The sequence below is a fragment of the Anoplophora glabripennis genome, unplaced genomic scaffold (assembly GCF_000390285.2).
Source record: "Anoplophora glabripennis isolate ALB-LARVAE unplaced genomic scaffold, Agla_2.0 scaffold1, whole genome shotgun sequence".
NCBI classification, from domain to species: Eukaryota; Metazoa; Arthropoda; class Insecta; order Coleoptera; family Cerambycidae; genus Anoplophora; species Anoplophora glabripennis.
In genome coordinates, this window is record NW_019417028.1 from 897,186 (window position 1) to 922,392 (window position 25,207).

The 25,207-nt window shown below is 33.8% G+C and overlaps 1 protein-coding gene across 1 annotated transcript in view; it reads left to right on the forward strand.

Moving 5' to 3' along the window:
• The window catches only part of LOC108911720 (chondroitin sulfate N-acetylgalactosaminyltransferase 2), a 218,456-nt gene extending 196,987 nt beyond the window's left edge, over positions 1-21,469 (forward strand). The window contains exons 6-8 of the mRNA XM_023455836.1: positions 10,733-11,807; positions 18,202-18,349; positions 21,017-21,469. Coding sequence (XP_023311604.1) covers positions 10,733-11,807; positions 18,202-18,349; positions 21,017-21,229 — 1,436 coding nt within the window. The 3' untranslated portion in view covers positions 21,230-21,469. The remainder of the gene's footprint in view (positions 1-10,732; positions 11,808-18,201; positions 18,350-21,016) is intronic.
• The last annotated feature ends 3,738 nt before the right edge of the window (positions 21,470-25,207 follow it).

Genomic DNA, 25,207 nt, shown 5'->3' on the forward strand with positions numbered 1-25,207 from the left:
AGCGTCACGGACGCAGGCTGGAATTTGGATGGGTGACCTAAGGCAGGATCGGGGACGTAGCTGTGGCAGCCTACCAGAGACCTGAGTCGCTCAACATTTTCCGCATGCGTGTGGTCCCCGATAAATGGTAATGAGAACAGAGCAAAGAAAATCTCTGTAACTCAAGACCATGCTATCATACATAAACTGTACGAGATTTTGCCACCAAGCCACCCGTGTAGTAAATAGAATGGTTTGAAGAAAAGTACTCGAGTAATGAAGGAGGGTGTACAAGGGGCCTAATAAGGCCTAAGTGCCGCGGTGGAAAAACAATTCCACCACCCTCCGACATACATACATACATACATACATACATACATACATACATACATACATACATACATACATACATACATACATACATACATACCCAAAGATTCACTTCGTCCAAATAATCATACGTATTAAAAAATAATTTAGGTAGTTACCAAAAAGCAAAATTCAGTAATTTTTAAACGCACAAGTACAAAACAAGCTATGCTCAAAATGTCCACCTTCGAATCCAATTTTCACGCATCGCTGGAAAACACCTCAATAAAAGGAAATAGTGGTACGCAAAAAACACTCACATATTGGACTCACGGTCCAATTCCAGATACTAACTGAATTTCGTATTGGTGCTGTTTGACACCTTGGTACCTTGTGTTAATAAACCGCCACGCTGTTGCCACATTGCCCGATATGAATTTTATTGAATTTATTACAACGCTAATTATTAGAATTAAACATAAAGAAGTTCAAAAAAGTGATAAACATTGTATTTTATGGTATTCTCTGCACTCAGATATGTCAATATTCCTTAATTAATCGAACTTTTGTATATCATGTTGGTGATATTGATAATTTTTTTCTCGGAAATGTTTTGTTTATTTTAACACTTTTTTGGATATATCTCTCTTATAACTTGAGACAGACCCATCGAACGCTATATTGCTGTAATCGTAAGAATAATAAGAAATAAGTAATAATATACATGGTACTATACTGAAGAGATAAATTTTTGTATTACATCTGCAAAAATAACGTACTTGCAACAATGCAATTGATGCCATTCTTTGACAATTAAATATTACGTATAAATATTATAGAGAGCGATCTCCAAAAAAAGACAAAGTGCATTGTCTAAATGGGTAATCATTTTATTGTGTAGTATAATACAAAACACTCTGTATGTTACAATCCCTTTTTTTCTCATTTTGCAGAATTCTTTCGAGAGAGTCGAAACGTTAGACTACGAAGACGGTGAAATACGAGTATGTCGCGTAATCAGAATCAACAAAACAAGTCGAGAAATGACTGAGAGCCAGTGTGTCGCATTCGCCCTGTATCTTTGGAGCATGAACAAACAGTCTAGTTATCAGGCAACCCTTAAGCTTCTATTAATTATGTACTAAATTGTGTTTTTTTAATAAATTTTGCTTTGGCTTCACTTCTGTTTTATTTAAATATTGAAAATTATTAAAACAGTCGTTAAAATCATAAAATTCAAATTAAACTAGTCCTCAGGTAATCTGGAAATACTTCCGGAACGAGAGAATTTTTTTTTATTAATTTTTGGTTACAAAAATTCCCCTCTCGGTCCAGCCTGGAACGGAACATCCACAAAAAAATCAACAAAAAAAAAAACACTATTTTATTTGAAGTTCTAATCCGGAGTGGCAGGACATTTTTTGTGAAGAATTGGCAAAAAATGGAACAAAAAATTTAACAAAAAAAAATTCCTGTCATTTTTCCTTAAAATTTTATCGAAATTTGTATTTTTATTTTTTGTTAAAAATTGATAAAAAATGGAGCAAAAAAATCGGTGGGAGGGCGGAGGGGAAAATTTTTATAGCAAAAAATGGAGCAAAAAAATCGGAGGGAGGGCGGAGGGGAAATTTTTTATAGCAAAAAATGGAGCAAAAAATTTAACAAAAAATCCTGTCATTTTTCCTTAAAATTTTATCGAAATTTGTATTTTTATTTTTTGTTAAAAATTGACAAAAAATGGAGCAAAAAAATCGGTGGGAGGGCGGAGGGGAAAATTTTTATAGCAAAAAATGGAGCAAAAAAATCGGAGGGAGGGCGGAGGGGAAATTTTTTATAGCAAAAAATGGAGCAAAAAATATAACAAAAAATCCTGTTACTTTTCCTTAAAATTTTATTGAAATTTGTACTTTTATTTTTTGTTAAAACTTGACAAAAAATGGAACAAAAAAAATCGGAGGGAGGGCGGAGGGGAAATTTTTTATAACAAAAAATGGAGCAAAAAAATCGGGGGGAGGCGGATGGGAATTTTTTTAACAAAAAAGGGAACAAAAAAATTAACAAAAAATCCTTTGTTCCTTAAAATTTAATTTAAACTAGCATTTTTATTTTTACTGAACAAAAATGCGCTCGTCGATCTGTAAGAAAAGAGGGACGAAAATGCATTTTAGCCTGGAAAAAATGACTAGTTTCTTTGTACGAATTTGTGCGCAGCGTTTCTTTTTGGTCACGTTGATTGAAGCAACAACAAAAATATACTCCCAGCCCCAGGCGATTTATTCAACGTCTAGGTACTGGGAACGTACATCTTCGAATGCTGCTCCTGTCAGTACAGCTTCCTGCAGAAATCCTCCTGAAAAAAGAATTTAAAAAAATATTTCCATCAGGCTCAGCACAAATGTTAACCATATGCTTGTTCTTAAGCCTAAGCGAAAAAAAGATATCAGAAGAAAAGAAAGGGAAGAAGAAGAAAAGATATCAGAAGTGAATTAAAAGGACTGATTGATTAAAGAGAATTTTTTCAAAAAAAATCCAGATGGTATTTTTTGTAAGCTCTTCTACCTATCGACTGGACTATTATGAAATTCTTTGTAGCAATTACAATTTTCCGATTTGCCGATTTGAAACTGGGCCGCTATTTTGAAGCCAAAATAGCCAACCATCGACCATGACATGCTAACGCAATTGCAATAACGAACGTCGTTATACAATAAGAAATGCCTCGTTTCTTTGTTGGGTACACCCCACGACAATACAGTAGAACGAAACAGAGAATTTTAATTTCGGCACAGATCCGCTGCAAAAACTACAGGATAATCCTTAAATTAAAGTCGTCGTCCTTTCAATATCCATCCATTCTCCTCGAAAGACGCCATTCCATTCTTACAATTAACGAGATCGTTCTAGTAAAATCGCGCCATTCCAAATATTTTCTCAGGAATAAAGGAAAAGTGAAACCCTGAAGTATCCCTATTACCGGAGTTGATTATATCAAAGATCTGTAGTGTTTCGAGGATTGGCGAAAAAGGGCCGGACCGTTTTAATTAAAGCGCCGATTTGTGAGCCAGTAACTATAACGAGTTGCCAAAAAAAAAAAACAAGGGAAAAGGAAATGGCATCGTTACGTGGTGATGTAGAAATACCGCGTTTGTAATTATCGAGGTTATCAACTTACAGGGGGAATAAAGCACACGTTTTCCAGCTTCGGTCATTACCGCAGACGGTGTTTTCGGGGTCATTACAGCCCACCTTGAAAACAGTGGCGCAACAAAAAATGTGCTTCAAATACTTTTTTGTGTGAAATTGAATGCCATTTCTTTATTTTTGTTCGAGTATGTACAGGGTGTCCCAAAGTTCGCGTCTCGGGCCCATAACAGACAAACAAAAAACGACAGTAAAAATCTGTTTAGATGGCGTGAATCCGGACTCGCTAAGGTCCGTTTTGCTCTTGAAAAACATTAACTTTTTTTTATTTTTATGATAGCTAAAATTATCTATTTTTTATGAAAATTTTTTGTGCGGAAATTTTTTCTCTATCTCTTCTCCTTAAAAAGTTACCACAACAAACATTATACAAAAATGTACCCTATTGTATTGGAATTAGTCATGATTTAATCAACATTGCCGTGAAAACAATGGCTGAAACTGCTGTCACTAGTCTGTTTACATATTAGTTTCTGTCAAACACTATTTCTTGCATGATAAACAAACTAGTAAGAGGTTGCTAAAAATTAAAAAATGTTCACAAACAAAGAAGAAGTTGACATGATTTTAATTTATGGTGAATGTCAACAAAATGCCAGAAGAGCTGCTAACTTATATCATGAGAAATATTCAGAGCGTTAAGCTGTTAACCCAAAAATATTTGCCAGATTAGAACGAAAATGCATTTTCATCAAGAAAAAGGAAAGGAATTTCAAAATCAGCGTGTAACAATATTACCTAGGGTATTTAATAATATTTATCAAATAAAGCGCGCCACTAGAAACAGCTCTCTTATTATTGCACTGAATTGTAGAATATTTACTTAATAATTCAAGGAAATATTTGTTGCACACGAAACAGAACTTTGTGTCGTATTATATGACTGACGGGTGCGTTGGACATCCAGCGCGAAATATGTTTCTACTGTAGTTTTCTTTCGGAATGAATGGTTTTGGTGTTGGCATCTATGTTATTGACGCGCCATGATTTGTGTTAGTTATATTTTCAGTGCCGAATTTAATAAATACACATATGATACATGCAGAGAAATCAAATGGTGGCATATTAAACAATTAAAGCGATAGATTTACAATACATAACGCGGAATTAATCATTGTATGGATTATAGTTTACGAGCATTAATAAATTAATATATCCTGGATACATGTGAGGGGTTTAGAACAGCTGTTTACTTAATAGCGATAATTACTGTGTGTTGTTAATTCATTATCGATAACCGGTTTGTTTCCGAAAATACGTTGAAGAGTCGCTTCCGTAAACGAAATTCTATACAAAACGTTTAACATACATACAGGGTGTTCCAAAAGTTTGGAACCTCCCCCCCTCTATCTCAGAAAATACTGCTCAAACAAAAAAATTATTAGTACAAAAGTTGAAAGGTTTTGAGTGAGCAATCCAACGGTGACCTTGAGCATGACCTTGAAGGTCATTTAGAGGTTAAGTTGAAAATTTTAAATGGAACCGTATACTTTTGACCCTGGAAATGGTTAGAGCGAACAATTTTCGAATTTGACCTTTACCATGACCTTCAATGTCATTTAGAGGCCAACCTGAAAATTTTAAACAGAACCGCATATTTTTGACCCCGGAGCGGATCTAATATATTGGACTAAAAATTTGATCCAAAAAATGTTCAAATTGACCTGTAAACGACCTCCAAGTTACAGTCAAGGTCACCGTTTGATTGCTCACTTTTAACCCTAACATCTCTGTAATTTTTCCACTGATGAGAACCTTCGGAGACAGGCTGTTAGAAATACTGTAATCATTTGAACACCCTGTATAATAGAATAAGGAATAGAAAAATAGTAAGAAAATGGGAACTGGAAAGTTGAACATAATGAACTGCGTTGATGTTTGGACAGGAGAAAAGATGTTCTTAGATTTAGTCAAAAGAAGTAAAAGATCTTTCTCCATAAGACGAAAATCTCGGCAACTGCAACTCTGATTTCTCTGACCATTAGTTTTCAAAATCTTTTGGATGCAGGCTTTTGAAATGCCTAAATCCTGTTCAGCAGCACGAACTGATGATTCAAGGCAAGCATGAAAATATGCCAAAACATTGACTATGTTACCTTCATCTGAAGTGATCAGCTTTGCCAAAATTTTATGTGCAGAAATTCGAGCGTGTTCTAATTGATTTCTTAAAATTCTTCGTAAAATGTGTCTCCTCATTGGTGGTAAATGGGGATATCTCAAATTAAATACCCTGCAAGTCCTATTTATTATCTTGTGACACTCTCCATGAATAAATAATAAATTTAGAATGTCAGCATTTGAATAAATGTTAACGTTTTCCACTATTTAAGAATACATAATACTTAAATAAACATTCACTATATGTGTTAAATTGAGAACAATAAACTGGTGACAGATTAGGTGGTTGTTTTGAAATTCCACTAAATATTTCACAGCCATCCTTGCAAGAAATTCGATATCCGTTATCTGTACGAAAAACAATAAATACCTTAAAAATCAGAAGATATAGTATAGGGAACCATTATACCATTCGAAAGAGAACAGAATAATTGTTCATCAGGTTGCGCAAAAATATACATTTAAATAAAATAAGTTAAAATAGTTTAAAGATGACTAAATCAACATTAAATTTCTACCACCCTGTATGAAATTAAGTCATTTTGAAATTATGACAGGGAAGCTTAGAGTTTTAGTTATGTCCCCTATAAATTTTATCGCTCTAACTTTGTTATTGTAAAATATGCATCTTTTTGAATTAGGCAATGCTTTTTTAATTTTTTTTGAAAATAATTAAGTATATCAAAAACGATTATTTTTAAGAATAGGACACCATTATGAAAGTTCACCTAAAAATTGACGTAGAATCCAAAATTGTCATAATATACAGGGTGTTCCATTTAAAATAACCGGTATAACCGGAAGCGTTAGGTGGACGCCATTACTTTAGTTGAGAACGGCATGTTCAAAAACACTATTGCCCAAATTTTCAAAATTAAAATCGAAGTAGTCTCTGAAAATGTCTTGTCACCGTGAGACACCCTGTATAGTGTGTTTTTTGGGGTTTGGTAACAATTTCCTGAAACAGATAGAACAATGTTCTACTCTACACAAAACTAAAAGATATCATTCCTTTCAGGAATGAAATTAACCACAAATTAAGATATGATAGGACGACATAACCTAATTAAATTCTTCCTTGTTATAATTTGATGTATTGATGTGTGTTATTTGGTATTATGGTGAAGTACATGTATTTTATAAGTTTCCGAGAAAATGTGTTACATAAATTCCTTATATAGTTTTTATCACAGCTATACAATAGAGTTTCTAAAAATAGTAAATCGGAGAATACTCGGCACTATATTCGTTTGATGAAATGTCGTCTGGAAAATAGATAAAAAAGTTGTTTCTTATATACCAACCGCTGGCACGTAGTGTTCCAACAAAGAAAATAAAATATTTCTGTGTAATATTTTTTGCCACGTTCGAATAAAAGTAAGATATTTTAGACATGCCGTTGGGTAGAGGTATCATTCGTTTCTCGTTATATTAGTGTATTGTCAATTCATACGTATGACTTGAAAAACTAATTGTTGCTGTGAAATTAAAACAATCCTAATAGACCACAAGTCCATCGGAAATTTTCAAGGGTTCATTTGACCCAGCATGAATTACTTATAAATCAATACTACCACATATAACAATAACTTTAGAAACTATGCCGTCAATTCTCGTTGGTACAGGTGAGTACACAGGTAAGATAAACCTCTCCACTAAGGGGGGTGTGGTTTTCGGCAAAACATTTTTGTACGGCATTTCTAAATTATATAGGTTATACAAAAAAAGAGAACCTCGACCTAATACCGTACAAAAATAGCAATACCGAATGCCAGGAAAATTTTTGATTTTCTGAAAATTTTGGCCCGGTTTTTGGTGATTTACTACACTACGCCATTTATACTGCAAGTTTCGGATTGATACGTAGATAACTTTTTTAGTGACGCCGTACGTATCTGCTGATACAGACAGGTGTTAGAAATGCAGGGTGAAACCCTCTATTTTAGCCCCAATTTTTTCAAGAAATACGAATTAAAAAACAAATAAATAAATTGTGAAAATTTACAATATTTTGAAAATTCCTTGTTATAAACTAAAAATGTTATATTCAAAATATTATGGCTGTAATTGACTTTTCATAAATAAAAAAATAAAAAAAAAACAATGCCGTACATTTTCAACTAGTGGATTTTACATAGCTTATAATATTTTTCATTAAATTGTTACTACATACGGCGTTTACAAATTTCCATCAGAAATATAACAAAGAATGAAAATTGCAATGCCGTACATATTTGTCGGAACAATTCTCTGAAACTGTACTAGTCCAAAATGAGTTTTATCCTAATTTCAATAGGAATTTAATTTATATATATATAATCTAGCTCTGCGGACCTAGTAGGTCCATGGTTGACTATCTTTCTCCACTTTTTCCAACCTTTGCCTTTTCTTTCCACCTAACAATTCCCAGTTGTTAGGAATTTAATTTATACCGTAGAAATTATGATGGCATTGTCTTTAAGTTAAAAAAAAAATTGTGTATAGAGAATCGAGAAAATATTTTGAGAAATTTAGAAATTTAATGACGTGTAAGAAAGTATTATTTTTAAATAAATATAATAAAAAACAATTAATTTTAACACAATATTCATGAGAACTCCTATATAAATACTTACATTTAAAACAGCGATATAATACATGTTTTGAAGTAACAGTACCCTCGCATTTGCATATTTGCAACTTCTGTTACAATTGTTTGAACAATTTATTTATTCAAAAATTGTGAAGCCATTGGCATACAAAATATGTTTAAAATTAGTAAAAATAATTTAAAAGTGCATTTGTTGCAAAAACAACTTTAAGATTGTCGGTTATAAACATGAATAGCCAGTAGAATCTCGAATCTCGGTAATTTTAATTTTAAAATAAAAATGATTCCAAATTTTTTAAAATATATTCGAATGCAGATTTTTTTATCGATTTTTTAATAATTTTTTAGATTTTGAAAAAGTTTTACTTATGTAAGCTTTTCAAATTTATAAAATTAATAATTTTTATATCGTCCTATGGTTTTTAACGGATTATTACTTAAAAATTATTTTACATCTTAAATAATGTTTTAGCAACAATACCGACCATTTTTCAATAATCGGAAACCATAAGGGTCGGAATAGGGGTTTGCATCCGAGGTTCCTCACTCCTGTATCGACAAATACATATGTACGGCATTACTGAAAAATATTTCTATATGATATTGTAAGTCTTATTATAGAAAGGCCGTACAGTAGTAAATAATTTGTATTAAGGAGAAAATAGTAGTAAAATCAATTCTTGCAAGTATTACTTATTTGTAAATAGTTATTTTTGTATCTAGTGCGCGAAATGCTACTTTGGTGATCGAGAATTGATTTTTTTAACGAGGCGAAGCCGAGTTAAAAAATTATTCGAGACCACCAAAGTAGTTCGCGCACGAGATGCAAACAATATTTTTTCTACAACCGTCAAAATATATCTCTTAAAAATATTATAAATAAGTAAAATGCCTAATTTATTATAGAAAATAGTGTTGAGCTGGCTTAAAATGTATTTCCTAATCAAATTTTCACTGTTACTATGGAAACAAAGTGGCTGTTGTTAACAACAATAATAATTATTTTAAAGTGACGTTTGTGCTCGCGTCTTCAATTTTTAAGTGCCAGATATTATTTAAAATAATGGAAATTGCTAGTGACGATGAACTAAGTAGTACCCCACCTAATTTGGCAGATGCGGCCAATTTGGTAAGTTCAAATCTTTTACCGGAATAATTTGGAGTTTTGCTTCATTTTTTCAAAGATTGAAATACAAAACTCTTATTAATTCACATGCAGTGTGCGAAATACTTCGCACCCTAGTGCGCGAAATATTCATGGTAACGTAAGAATCCGAAAAAAAGTGTCACTTCGCATATTGTTGTCAATGCGCAAACCTTGTCATTTTTTGACGTTTGTAGAAAAAATATATTTCAAGCCATTTAGAACCTTTTTTTGTAGGCCATTTTGTTTTTGTTGATTATTGTTGTCAGTATTAACAAAATATATTAATGCCGTACAAAAATTTTTCACCCTGAAATCCTACTTTTCAGAGGGAAATTAGTTTTCCAATAGTAAGCACGTTTCATGAAAAATGTACGGCATGGCCAAAAATGTCATTATTTTATAAAATAGAATTAAAATTAGTGAATTTGATGTTGGTTCAAATCACCCCCTTACTTACAAATAGAGGGTTGCACTCTGTATCCCTAATCCCTGTATCAGCAAGTACGTAAGGCGTCGCTTAAAAATTTATCTATGTATCGATCCGAAACTTGCAGTATAAATGCCGTACCATAATAAATTACCAAAACCCGGACCAAAATTTCCGGAATATCAAAAATTTTCCTGGCTTCCGGTATTGCTATTTTTGTACGGCATTAGGTGGAGGTTAATTTTTTTTGTATAACCTATATACTTTAGAAATGCCGTACAAAAATGTTTTGACGAAAACCACCCCCCTTGGTGGACAGGTTTAGCTTACCTGACCTGTACCAACAAGAGTTGACAGCATAGTTTCTAAAGTTATTGTTATATGTGGTAGTATTGATTTATAAGTAATTCATGCTGGGTCAAATGACCCCTTGAAAATTTCCGATGGGCTTGTAATCTATAATATACCGACCTTACAAGTGGAGTTAATAAATATTAATAGAACAAAAATATACAGGGTGTTCTACAAGCTCTATGACAAACTTTGACAGATGGGTTAATTTCAAACATTCTTTTGTATATGAATATGCATAGTTCCGATTTGGTTTTGTTTATAAATTAAAAGCATTTTAAAACATATAATTTTATTTTTCAATCAAAATAATCTGATACATAAAAATGATTGTTGCTATTGAAATTATATATTTTTAAAATGCTTGTGACTTCTAAACAAAAACGAATCGGACCTATCTATGTTCTTATAAGAAAAAATGTTTGAAACTAACCCAGCTACCATCTGTCAAAATATGTCATATAACTTGTAGAACACCGTGTGTAGAGAACACAATATTTTTAGTAAAAATGAGATTTTGAAATGACGTCATTTTGTAATTTTATAATCATAGCAAATCCCAAATACATTTCTTCAACTTCACATTAACAGACAACCTTTTTTATTGCAGGTGGACCTAACAGTCTTCACGCCCCACGCCAGAACTCCTTCGGTTTCGGCGTGAACTCTTCCGTGCTCAACTCCAACCAGGTGATAACCAACACCGAGTGCTCCAATTTCATCAGGAAGCAAGTAATGCAATCCGAGATATTCCACGGGACGCCCCTAAACAACGAATACGAACTCATCCCCTTCAATCACTTCACTTACAGTCGAGTCTATCCCATAGACTTAGGTCTGGGCAAGCGAGTGGTTGAGAAACCGATAGGATACAAAAGGAAGGACCTTCTCGAGGCGCTGATGAAAGCTTTGGAGACGCTGAATAAGAACGTGACGGAGAAGATAAGCAAATACACCTTGGACGACTTCCTGGAAGGGTTGTACAGGATTGAACCAACCACCGGTACACAGTACGAGCTTTACTTTAGGACTAAGTTGTTAAATAAAAGTGACCAATCGGGATTTACTAAGGTGGTGGTGATGCGACCTTTTGCTCCTCTTCAAACTATTCAGAGCAAAAGCTTGGTAGGGCCCAAAGACAAGGAGTTGATACACATTATTCTGCCGCTTTCTGGGCGCACTGCTACATTCCAAGGCTTCATGGACAAGTTTGTCAAGATCGGTTTGAAGAATGATAGGAGGGTCCACCTTACCGTCGTGTACTTCGGAGAAGAAGGTCTTTCTGAGGCACGTTCCATTATGTCTCGCGTTCTAATGACGAAGAACAGCGGGGGGAACGCCAACAACTTGAGACTGCTAGCCTTGAACGAGACATTCTCCAGGGGTAAGGGCCTGAGGGTGGGAGCCGAGCGTGCTTGGGGCGCTGAGGGAGGCGACAAGAAGGACGTCCTTCTGTTTATGTGTGATGTGGACGTGGTGTTTAGTGCGCGGTTCCTAGACAGGTGCCGATGGAATACCAAGCCAGGGAAGAAGGTGTACTACCCCGTGGTGTTCAGCTTGTACAACCCCCACGTGGTGTATACGCTGCAGGGGAGGGAGGTGCCTCCTGAGAATGACCAGTTGGTCATATCGAGGGATACGGGATTCTGGAGGGACTTTGGATATGGAATGACATGCCAGTACCGGTAAGATAGAAATTCCATAAGGTCGGAGCATTTCTCCACAGAAATTAAATTCTTGAAGTTACATTTACTAATTCTTATCGTTTAGATTTTGTTCAAATAAAATAAAAAAAGTTTTAATATATTTTCTAAAACCTACACATTAAAATAATCAATTTTATATACTATGTGTCCCATTTTAATGGATAGGTACACGTGAATATCTCGTCAGTGAAGTGACCAATCAAAGTTCTTCAGTTCATTGGGAGAAGCGGTTGCTGACTTTGAATTTGACCTTAACCTTATTCAAGGTCAATTGAAGGTCAACCTCATAATTTTAAATGGCACTTTCTGGACCCTGGAAATAAATTCGACAGACAATTTTACATCCGGATGTGATCGCAACTTTGACCTTGGTCAAGGTCACAGCGAGTTCAAATGATTCGTCATCCCTGAAGCAACTTCATGTCGATGGGATTTTTATCAAGTGCCTCAATCATGACCTCTAGCTTCAAGGTCATTTGAAGGTCGACCTTGATGACCTCTACAAATTTTGTGAAGGATGTTTCGGTCCTAGATCGGTGATTTTGTATTTAACCTTGAATGTCATTTGAGGGTCACTTAAAGGTTGACTTTGTTTCATTTTGTGTCGGAACCTGAAAAAGCGGTAAATTCTACACCCGAGTACTTCGCAAACGAATCAGATTAAAAGTCAAATTAAAGGTGAACTCAAGATGTTACCCTGGGATACTATCGAAATGATCTCAATGGTCCACTACTAGTGGTGTGATGTGTTTAATGTTTTTTTCAGTTTTTCACCGTCGCACAGTGGGGCAGAATCCCAAAAAGCTGGCCAAAAGTCAAAAAATAATCTTATTCGGTAATTTTTACTGTTGGATTGGCTAGAGTAATATCCCAAGTCTCAGAATCCATTACTATTAGGGTCAAATTCCCTATATCTGCTTCTTAAATCACTACAAAGGCGACCGCTGCTCGAGCAACACATGGCTCGCGCGTATGAACAGAAGTAATAGTTTAAGTGGTTATAAAATTTCGTAGAGTTCACCGATTTATCTTTAACAAAATCGAATCAACTCATAAATGTACGTAGATTATGAATATGTAGGTTAAAATACTCAATATTTTTTACAAAAAATAGTAATTGGCTACCAAACTTATGTGAATTTTACGTTATAAAATGAAATAATAATTTAGTTTTGAAGAAAAAAGTTTAATAATTCTACAGAATTCTGACATTTAACTTATTGGACAAAAAAGACAAAACTATTATCTGTAAACTAAAAAAAAAAATCAGCTGCCTATAAGTGCCTAACAACTTTTTTGTATGTTTTTGTAAAATGTAGAGTAGAATGAATTTCGCCTTCTCTGGACGATGTAAGACATGGGAAGATTGCAGATAAAGACGAAATTGTCTCAACTTCAGAAGATTCGACGGGTATTACAAATGAAGGTTTTTCATCTGATGATGATTTTTTTCTTTTATGAAAAAACTGGAATTTTATATTACAACTTTGGCACGGGATTCAAACAAATTACTCCCCATACTTATTTAACCAAATATATGAATAGTCCAATGTCATTTGTCATTTTTACATCTTCTTCATGCTCGATAAATGTGAAATTTTGTATTTCATAATCTTTTAATTCTTAATCTACTCGGAAAATCCCTATTTACAAAATATTTCTACTTCTGATATGGCTATATTAAATATTCCACATTGAATTTTGTAATTGTGACTCCAAATTCGTCATCAGCGACCCCAAAAACCCCCCGAGTAACAAATTTCAGATCGATTTTTACAAATTTTGACTTTTGGCCAGCTTTTTGGGATTCTGCCCCACTGTGCGTCGGTAGCGTGACCTCATGTACACCACAAGGAGGTTGCAAATGAACTTTTAATTAATTTGACCTCTTATTACTTTGCAATGTACTCGGGTGTAGAATTTACCGCTTTTCCAGAATCCAGCTTAAGAAATACAGGTACCGACATAAAAAAAAGTCAACCTTCAGATAACCTTCCGATTAAATTCAGGATCATCGATCCATCCTTAAAACATTTGTAGAGGTCATCAAGGTCGACTTATATAGTCGACGTTCAAATGACCTTAAAGAACAATGTCAAGATTAATTCCAAGGTAATTATCTGATACCTTGATGAAAATCCCGTCGACTCTACTAAGGGCACACACCTTTTTCCGAGGCTGACGAATCATTTGAACTTGCTATGACCTTTATCTTGGCCTCAAGGTCAAAGTTGAGATCACATCTGGGCATAAAATTTTCTGCCGAATTCATTCCCAGGAGAAAAAATAAAGGGATTCGTTTAAAATTAAGTTGACCTTCAATTGACCTTTAAGATCATGGTTAAGGTGAAAGGTGTCGATTAAAATGGGACACATGGTATCAGTGATGAGCCCATCTGATACTTTTCAACAAAAAAATAGATTACAACAATAAATAATTTTTTTTCATATGCGTCAGAAAACATATTTGTTATAATAAATCTCTTTTGTAATGCCGATTCCAGACATATTCAATCAGAATGTTAAAAGTATAATAAAAAGCTTCATCTTCGACACGTATAGGTTTTATGAGACATGCAATATAATTTTTAGTGTCACAGTCGCATTAACATTTTGCTATATCCCCTACGAAATAGGAATATCCGAGAAGTATTCCAGTCGAAAGTTGAGCCGTAACTTGCTGCAGTTCTCTTACGGCATATCATTAAAACTTTACCCTTGTTAGAAACTGAACGTAAACGTAAATTTGCAACTTTTCCGCACAATTAAAATTTACAAATCTCCCGTATAAATACTTCATTTGCAGGAAGCTTCCGTTGCGGAAAAAATCGTAACCGTTCCGTTAGGAAATGCATAAAATTTCACCTGGAAAACGTTCCGCAGATATAGAAAGAATATATGAAGCTGGAAACATATTTCATTGTTATGTTAAACTAATGCAGAGTCGGTATTATTTTGTTATTATAATTCAATCCGGAACTTATGGAATAAAAATTTATGTCTATGCAGATTTTATGTATTTATTCAAAACGTTCATGGAGTTGCGGGGTGCATATAAATATTTTCAAAATTTAAAAAAATGTAAAAGGAAATTCACGAGATGTATTTTTTGCGACTTCAAAGCGATATTTAGAGCGTCAATTGCGTTTCAAAGGTTACAAACCAAACTTGTATTATGGTGTTACTTTTACAGTCATACGATTAATTTTTTCTAACGAGCGTTCAAATAAAAACGTGGTCAAGTCGGTTCTGAAAATTTGGACGTAGGGCGTAGCGTATAGCAAATGAACTTAAACGTCATCTGTCAAAGAGCTATATCGCCGCTAGCAATTTGAATATTTTCGTTTTAAAAAGCGTTTAAAATGGTGTTTTCTCAAGAACAAAAAGTGTTTATCATAGAGTCCAACTTTAGAAATGGACGCAAGATTGATGGAATATGGAAGTATTCTATTGAGGAATGTTTCATAGAATTTCAAAATCAATTTCCCGGCGTTGTTGAGTACAAAATTTTTCAAAGTGCAGTTCAGCGTTGTGTTAATGTTTTTCGTGAAACGGGCAGTGTAACAAGAAAAGAAGGAAGCGGCCGACCTAAAAAGCGGACTGAAGAATTAAAAGAAAATGTCCAACAAATAATGGAAAATGCGCCAAGAACTTCTGTACGTGTTTTATCACAAATGGTGGGAGTATCAGTCGGTACCTGCCACACAGTGTTAAAAAAAGATTTGCGTTTGTTCTCCTATCGTTTAACTTGTCAGCAAGAACTTCATGAAGTTGATTTTCCGCGACGGGCTGTATTTTGTGAATGGTTTTTAAACAACTACGGTGAACTTCATAATATCACCTTTTTTTCTGATGAAGCCTGGTTTCATTTAAGTGGTTACGTAAACTCACAGAATATGAGAATGTGGTCTTCTGAAAAACCAGATAACTTTTTTGTCGAGGGCCCTCTACACGCTCAAAAAATTGGAGTTTGGTGTGCTCTCAATCGAAGGAGGATTTATGGACCTATTTTTTTTAATGGTACTCTTACTGCGCAAAGGTATAGAGAAGAAATTATCGCTCCTTTTGTTAACCAGCTGGAAGAAAACGAAATTACAAACTTTTACTTTCAACAAGATGGCGCAAGGGCACATACGGCAGGCGAGACGATGAATATGTTGAGGGAAGTTTTCCAAAATCGACTAATAAGTCTCAATGCTGAACATGAATTTCCACCGAGGTCATGTGATATTACGCCGTGTGATTTCTTTTTGTGGCCTTACCTTAAAAACACTATTTTTGAACTGCCTATTCCTGATTTAAACCATCTGCAGGCTCGACTTATAGACAAGATTCGTGAAATTAACAATACCCCGAGCATCTTAGAAAATGTCTTTAATTCTTTGAGGAACAGGTGTGAAAAGTGCTTGGAACAAGGAGGGGGACACTTTCAGCAGCTGCTTTAATTTATTGTTATAACAAGGAGGGGGACACTTTCCGCAGCTCCTTTAATTGTTTGTTATTGTTATCACGATTATTCTTTAAAATAAAGTTATATAGTCATTAACGTTATTGAAACTGACAGCTGCTATACAGCTCGTTGAGAAATGAGGTTAAGTTGGTCACTATAAGCTACTCCCTACGTCCAATGTGTCAGAGCCAACTTCGACCACGTTTTTATTTGAACGCTCGTTATAAACATTTCACAAAAGCTACTGTTATTATTGAAATATTCTACTCATAATACTACTTTGCGGCCATCATCAGCAGAACTGATTCAGCCCGTTATAAGTAGGAAAGAATTGATTTTCGGACCCAAGTACTGTGGATCACAAAATCGATATCTTGATTCGTTATACTGCGATTTCATTTTTCGTAGATAGTGTTTTTGTGATGCTGAATAACTTTTTTGGTTGTGTAAATATTTGATTTTTGTAAGTGTTTTTTGTGCAGTTTTTTTGCATGGTATACGATATATTCCAACATTTCAGTCATATTTCAAACTTATATACAGTGTGTATCTGCCAAATAGAATAAATTCAATAATAAATAAATGGGGGCGTGTTCGAAAAAACGCTCAGACCCGTCGATTGGTATTTTCAGTTCCATTTGACTGATACACACTGTACACTTATATGTAATAAAATTTTCGATTTTTGAAATCTAGTAAAATAAAACCAACATCATTGAAATACATTAAAAATAAATTGTTCAGTTTCATTTTTATACCAGATTTTCGGTTTACTTCTGGTCCATCTGACCTGTTCATTCTATAAATAATTATGGGAAACAGTTCAAAGACCTATTTTTTTATGATAAACTTTATTGTTCGGAGGTATCTTTACATTTAGAATGACATTCAAGGGGAAACAGAAAGACAGAAATTTACATGAACATGAAAACGTAAAAATGCTTTTTACCAGTTATCTATTTATGTGGAATATGCGATCTTGTGGAATTTCTTGCGCTGTTACCCAACCATAAAAAGCCCTTTCCAATTTTAGCTGTCACATGCCTCTTCTCAACAAAGTAATGATACATAACCTATCGGAAAATGTACCTAGAGTATCTTCCGAAACTTTATCAGTTTATTTTTTAAAAATATACTAAAAATGTGATATATATTGGGAGGACGATGTCAGCTATGTCTCTTGTAAAAAAATCGCCATTTCGAAAAAAAATTTAGATAAATTTGTTTACTTCATTTAAAAATGAGTTATTGTTAATGACAGCAAATGCTTTTGTTTGGTTATCAAAGCACGGCTACTTGATTTTAGGAATTCGATTTTTATCTTCCGCATTTTTAAAACACATTGAAACATTTTAATAATATAATCTTAAAATTTATCGTAAATAATTAAGGTAGAACAGGAATGAATTAGGTATAGTATGAAGCTACAATTTAATATAAACGATATTATTCGATTAATGGTTCCTGTATATCCATATTTTTTTATGAACCATTTTCCTGAAAATACGTTAGTATGCTTTGTGTGGTAAAATTATAGTAAAATCTAAAAAAAAACGATTATTTCCCAGAATAGTCAGTGGCGCAACATTTCTTTTTAAAGATTCACCATACTGCTGATTGCACATCTCTGACTTTTAGTATTCTGCTGGTACCTCACAGGAGAATAGCAAATGATAGTGACATTTACTACATCAAATTTCAAAACAATGCATTCAGCAGTTCTGGAAATAAAAAAAGTTTGGATTATAAGAAAAGTTCCTGTCAATTTTTTTACACCTAATTATGACTCACCCAGTATATATTATATTTCTGCATTTACAGCCAAATAGTCTCAAAATCCATCAATGTAATCGACTCGACGAATCCTTACAAAAAATGCCGAATACGATTTAAAACACAAAACAAAATTACGATTTGTTGCAGGTCTGACTTCCTAAAGGTCCGGGGCTTTGACGAAGACATAGTGGGCTGGGGAGGCGAAGACGTTATGCTCTACAGGAAATACGTCCGGAGCAGCATGAAGGTCATAAGAGCAACAGACCCAGGAATATTTCACATATGGCATCCCAAGGTTAGTAATTTGAAATATCACTCCAGATAAGGGTCGCCTTGCGTTATATTCCGGATTCTCCCTGTCGTATCTCCGTTGTTTCTTCCGTTCCGGGCTATTTATTATATAAACTGATAGTGTGTAACAGGAAATAGGTCGGTTGTCTTATTGATGAGCAAACATAGAAGGGGAGGAATTAGAAACAGAGGAAAAATTCTACGTAGAAACGACGTAGCGACAATTCCAACGATAGTGGTTAGTTTTTGTTCAAATTCTACATGTCTCTATGTAAGAAGAAGTAAAAGAAAAATTTGGTAACGACCCACCATCGAACAATTTTCAATTCTAATATGGTTAAAGATTTTAAATGTTTCATGTTTCAAAAATGAATAGTTATTATTATTTACACCATAAAGGAGGTAAGTTTTACCAGTCGAGGACAATTTTGCGCCCGAGCGGAGCGAGAGTCCGAGACTGGTAAATTATACTTAACCGCTGCGTGATGTATAACATTTTATCTGCTGCCACAGTTCTGTATGATATTATTGCCCGAGAAGTGGAAAGTGCGCTACGGACGGGCGTATAGAAATTTCAAAGAATGGTGCCAGAACAAAAATACTTTTGTTTCTGAAATGTCACTGTTAGCATATTTCATGGGGAAGTCAAGAACTTTAAAGTCACCGGCGAGTTTGTGGTCTCAATGATTTAGTCAACTATTTTCATAGAGAACGTGGATATAGCAAAATACTGAGAGCAATTTTGAAACGTAAGAATGACGGCTATACACTTAAAAAGTCAAACGTTTGTACAAGAGAACAAGTCAACGATTTTCTCGTTCAGCTGAAATTTCACGCTTTTTAATGCGCTATCAAGCAGGTAGATACAACAACCAACCAGTCGGCAAGAATACCCTTTCTATGATGCCTAATGAGATTGCACAGTTTTTCAAACTAGAACATCCTGAAATGTATACAGGCCATTCATTGCGAAGAACATCGGCAACGTTACTGGCTAATACAGGAGTAGATGTATTAGCAATCAAGAGACATGGTGGGTGGAAATCAGCCACAATTGCAGAAAGTTATATTGCTGACAGTTTAAGTAACAAAAATTAAATAGCCAACAGGATTCTTTACAAAAACACTTCAACTCCAGGGGAATAATTATCCAAATTTTATAAAAATGTTACTAAATGTAATACCTGTACAATTTCTATAAATATTAATTCATAATAATTAATAAAATGTAGTGTTCATCATTTATAACTCGAAATCGCTCTTTTCCCTAGGGAGGTAAGTTACCTCACTTACATCCCGTTGTCCGTAGCAACTTCCACTTCTACGGTAAAATCCACTTACCTCCTTAAAAAACACTGTATTAAATAGTCTATTTACTACAGTGGGAACAGATAAATGTATTTTTCCATGAAACAAAACTAGATATTAACAAACGACCCTCAGGAAAAAACCTGGATTGTTCACCGGCACGCCAGGCCAACAGGGCAGGCATTAGGGTGTCGCTAGATACGTATCGAATAAATTGATCGATGCGAAGCTTTAGATTAGAGACAGACATGTATGTTATTCTACAATGACGTGGATATTGAGATTACTAAAATGTGAAGTAGTTGATGCTTCACCATTAGTAAAAATAGTATCTATTGAAAACTTCGACAATTTTAGACATGCGCTTGTGATTTCCGTATTTGTCGTGCTCCTTTTTGTTTCATACTATTATGCAAATACTTATATATACAGTTTTATAATGTAAAGAGTGCAATTACAAAAAGGCATCGGTTGTGTCACTTTTTGGTTGAATAAAATTGCATAAAAGAGAATCTAATATCTACACATAACAAACATATCATCGTTGTCAGAAAAATACGCTCAATTCAGAAACGTGAAAATCCAATATGGCGCCCAAAAAAAAGGTATAACATTTACCTTGATTATCTTGTAAATAATCACTTAATATTAAATTAAAGACAATGTTAATATAACACTAGATTTTTTTGTCTATCTTTCGTAACCAAAATAGACCGGCCTAAAAGCGAAATTTCCACGAGACGCCTTTTCTTCGAGGCGAGGAAATCAATTTCCTCCTTCCACAGGCGTTCGCTCAGATACCCTTTATGAGGTGTCACTTCAGATATCTTTGCTCGACAGTGTTGATATAAGTAATTAGTTCTTGACAAATTCGTCCAAAATAAATATTTTAACAAGTTCTTACACTTTCAGTTATACCCAAAGCAAAAAGTCACAAACAGATATCTTCTTAACGAGAAACTGCCAAAGGGGATCGATCTGATATTTTAAAACTTCATCAATTGTGTTCCTTTGCACCTAATCTGATAATCCCGGCTCTGCGTGGAATTGTAAATTAGATCCTCCTTTTCAAGTCGCCGAATCTCAAATTAGATAAGAAATTTCGCGCTCCCTTACGATGCTGCACAACCTCAGCATCAGCGGATATGAATTGTCAATCTGCTTAAACAGCAGTAAAAGAAAAAAAGCTGAAGACCCGATTAAGTTTAAAAATGTAATCAAATGAAGAAAAACGATATCCGAGCTGTTCCGACACATAGCCACTGCGCATCAGTCCTTCACCGGCCAGATGAAAGTTGGATTCAACGTGGATATTTAAATTTACTTGTTAGCATTAATTTTTTATTCAATTTATTTTTTCCAGGTGTGCTCCGGCAATCTCGGAGGGCAAAAACTGTCAGCCGACCAGTACAGGGCGTGCATCAGGTCCAGGGCCCTGAACGAAGCTTCGCACGCCCAGCTGGGCTTCCTCGCTTTCAGAGACGACATAGCCGCAAACAGTAGCCCCGCCAAGTACCCTTCGCATAACCTGAAATCGCTGAAAACTTCCCCGAAAAAGAACAAACTTCCCACCTAAGATTAGTGAGTTTTATTTTTAGAACCGTATGAGTTTCAAGTAATTGGACAATCTGACACCGCTTGTGAATACCGAAACTGTTAATAAAGGTGCTATGTATTTGGGTTTCAAAAAGTGTACTGCTTGTTTTTGGAACAGACCATGTTTTAGAGTGAATTGGTAACTTCTCTACCTCCATAATAACATTCTATCGGATAAGGATGCCTCGAAAATGTTTCTTTCCAATATTTTAAACATTTCGATGGCTGTTATTTTATTACATTAGATCTAGATTGAAATTGCACTCGAATCAACTCTTTAATAAAGAACACAGACACTACGAATTTCTTTGAATGCCTTTTGGACTACAAAACGCACCAAATGCTTTACAAAGAATGATCAATAAGTTTTTCGTAAACATATCAATAAAATTTGATTTGTTTATTTGGATGACATTATTTTTCAAGATTTCCCAAGCCTTAGGAAACGCAAAGTAAAAATTTAGTGAGATAAATCAGATATCCTTAGAAAACCATTGAATTTTTAGAACACTTTGCCACTCCTGATGGAATTTCACAAAGTTTTTGTGAGGATGTTATGGAAAATTATCTAATTATAATTCTCACCACACGTCACTCCACTTTCCAATTAAAGTTGCATGCATACAAGCAAATTCCTTGAAAATTATCCGTAATTTTCGTGCATTTATATTGTTTCGGTGTCAAGAGTACAATTTATTTTTCGCAATATTTCGAGATGGATGTATTTAAAGAATGGGTAAAATATAACGCGTACAGAAATGATAAAGTAGATGGCAATTTCTAATCTAGCCAGCGGCGTAAGGCCGCTGGAAATATTTTAGTGAGGAAACCGTGAGAGGCTATATAAGTAACTAAATTTTCGAGGATAAATTTCCATTACAACTTTTAAAGCTTCTAACAATCCTTTTGCCTCGGGTGCTCCATATTATTTAAAATTTAATCCTTCCCGTCGTGCAGAAAATTGAATAAAGCAAAACGCACACCTATTTGACTAAGAATATTTAAATGAAAACAAATATTTGTTCAAAGTTTTATTCGATAACGTTGAAAATTAATGAATATTAATCCATTTAAAAAATATTACTGGGAATATTGAAGTCTTCCCTTTGCGCCTTTTTAGTAAATTTTAACGTATTTTTTCTGAGCAGCCGGACTATTTCAGGAAATATTAAAATATACCTTTATCTTTAATTACATAAATACCTGATATGTGAAAAATAATAAAAGGAATAATAGAATTTGCTTGAAAATATTTATTTATGACATTTTTTAAGTAGTTATACACATCATTAAGAAATAGACCTTTTCCTTTTAATGATATGACGTGTAGCAAACTGTTTATAATTGTCTGCACACACCTTTAGTAAGTCGATACATTCATGGTTAACAGTTTAATTTTTATAAACATTAACGAAGCCATTTTGCATTCGTTCACTTAAAAAACGTGTTCTGTTCCAAAATCACTCTGTCACTTAGAATAGACATGCACAGGACGGTATTAAGGTTAATATTTGTGATTCGATAATGCCGAAATTCCAAAAAAAGTGATTTTATTGTTGTTATTTTGTTACTTTTATTACCAAGTTTAATTTATTGTTAGACTTAATTCTAAGACTGTTGAATGGCCACATCGAAAATAGGTATGCATTGAAAATCATTTAAGTGGGCTAGGTTCAGAAAATAGATCTTTAAGTTAATAAGTTCAATTATGAAATCCTGAACTGAACTGAATCCTGAAGGAGTGATAATTTTTTGGGTATTTACTTAATATGTAATTACCACGACAGTCCCAAAAGGATTTTGATTATCTTTGGCTTCTTTTTATTAGTACAGTTCAAATTCAGTCGATTGGAAAGAAACCAGTTCTGAATCTTAAGTTCCATTAAATCATCAATTATTGGACTGGCGTTAATGAGGTTTCACCTCAATAAGCCTGACTAACCTCACTTGGGAATGCGATTTAACTAATTAAAGGCAAACATTTACTGAAATGGTATACAACTAGGTCAACTAGTGGAGATGGAGATACAGGGAGACATCGTCAATGAAATCGCCAGGATTTCTACGCTCCTGATTTTTAAGGAAACTTATTAGAGGTTCTCTAATTCTCGATATTGTTAAGATAGAAAATTGAATCTCTGTCAGAGTCATACTGCTGCAATCAAAAAAAGTCTTAGCTGTTTTATAAAGAAACGTCTGCATTTTGTTCGTCGTTGTCCGTTATACTTGAAAATAGCCAGGTATGACAAAGCACAGTTAACGCAGTTCAGCAAATTATAAACAGTTGAACAGTTGAAAATTTAAAAAATTAATCTCTGCAGCTGACTATCTTTCTGTGAGAATGACGTCGTTAAGTACGAGCATTTACAAAAATTTTCTAGCATCTTGTGTAAATGTAATGTATATACCCTTTTAAAAAGTTAGGGAGAACTAATGAGCCGAAAAAAGTATGAAAATAACTTTCCTTAAGCCGTTGACGCAGCATATCATAAATTAATAATAACTAGAGTGCTACAAGTAATTATCGTTTAGTTCTCCTTCTTTACAGTCAAGGTCCTGCATACTTCAATAAAATTGATCCCTAAAAGTTTATTGAAAACTAAGTAATATAATTTATCTAACCTGTTTGGTTCTGAAAACAAAATGTATTTTTATGATGAAGTTACAAGAACGCAAATTGGTCTGCAAAAATATGGAGCGTAACTACAATGTTTAACCAAACTTTAGACAGCGACATTAGGCCACAAATAAATAAATGAAATCATTGAACAAGTATATGACAACGCTGCGTTTTGGACATACAGGGTGTAAAAGAAATAAATAATAATAATAACAATAATACAAGCTGTTTAAAAAAATATTTTCAATTAGATTAGTTTGTGTCATTTATATATTCGAATGCCACTCGATCTATTGAGTTCAAATTTCTGGATTATGTTCGATACATTACTGGAAAGGTTTAGAAAGTAATTTGAGCAATTGTTAATAGGTGGCGCTGCAAAGCGTACTTTATATGTATATGCATTACTCCCTAAATTTTTCAGTAACAAAATTTATATTCTATTTGGACGATTTTGTCTGTTTAAAATTACGAAGATTCTAATTTTCTTAATCTAGCCTACTAAAAGAAACCTAGAATATATTTTTTGTGATGGTTTTAAACGTAGATAACCTAGTCATACATATATAAGGCTTTATATATTTAATAGTAAAATTGTGGATGAAAGCGTTTAGTCTTTGAATTTATCTTGAAAACGTCCGGGATGTGTGAAGATATCAGTAAATTTAAGTAAAATATGTGAGCCATTTTTAATAAAGACATAAAAATAATTATGTAGTTTTTTCTCCCAGGTATCTATTCTACATTTCTAAGCTGCTTTCAAATAAACTTCGGAGCAATGAACAGTCAATAATAGATGTAATAACAATCACTCCTTTTTTTCTTCATCCTTTAGAAAAATTAAATTATTTGCTTAATTTTTCTCTTGACAATTAAAACGTTGTTTCTATTCTAAGTTAAAATAAAATTTTCTTCGAGCTTCTTACAAGCAAAACATATTTCCTTTCAAGAAAATTATTTATTTATTTAAATACTTTAAATTTCTACCCAGAAATATAATTTCTTACTTTAAAATTAGGCAGCATTTAAAATAAATATTTGATACTTACGGTTAAACGAATTCTATTCTTAATTTTATAATCTACATAGATTTTATAGAAACACGTTTTGTATTGTATATTAATGTATCGTTTGTTTAATACAAATTTGAATAGTTGTTTATATTTCTCAGTAATAAAAAATATTTTGTTTCAAACTCACAACACCTAGTACAACAACAATACTTTAACCAACCAGACATAGGTCGGTTTGGGACTTATTGATGGTCCTCATCATTATGTCGTTGGAACGATCCAGCTGCTTTAGTGTCGTTACTCACAAGGAGATGTGTATACACAG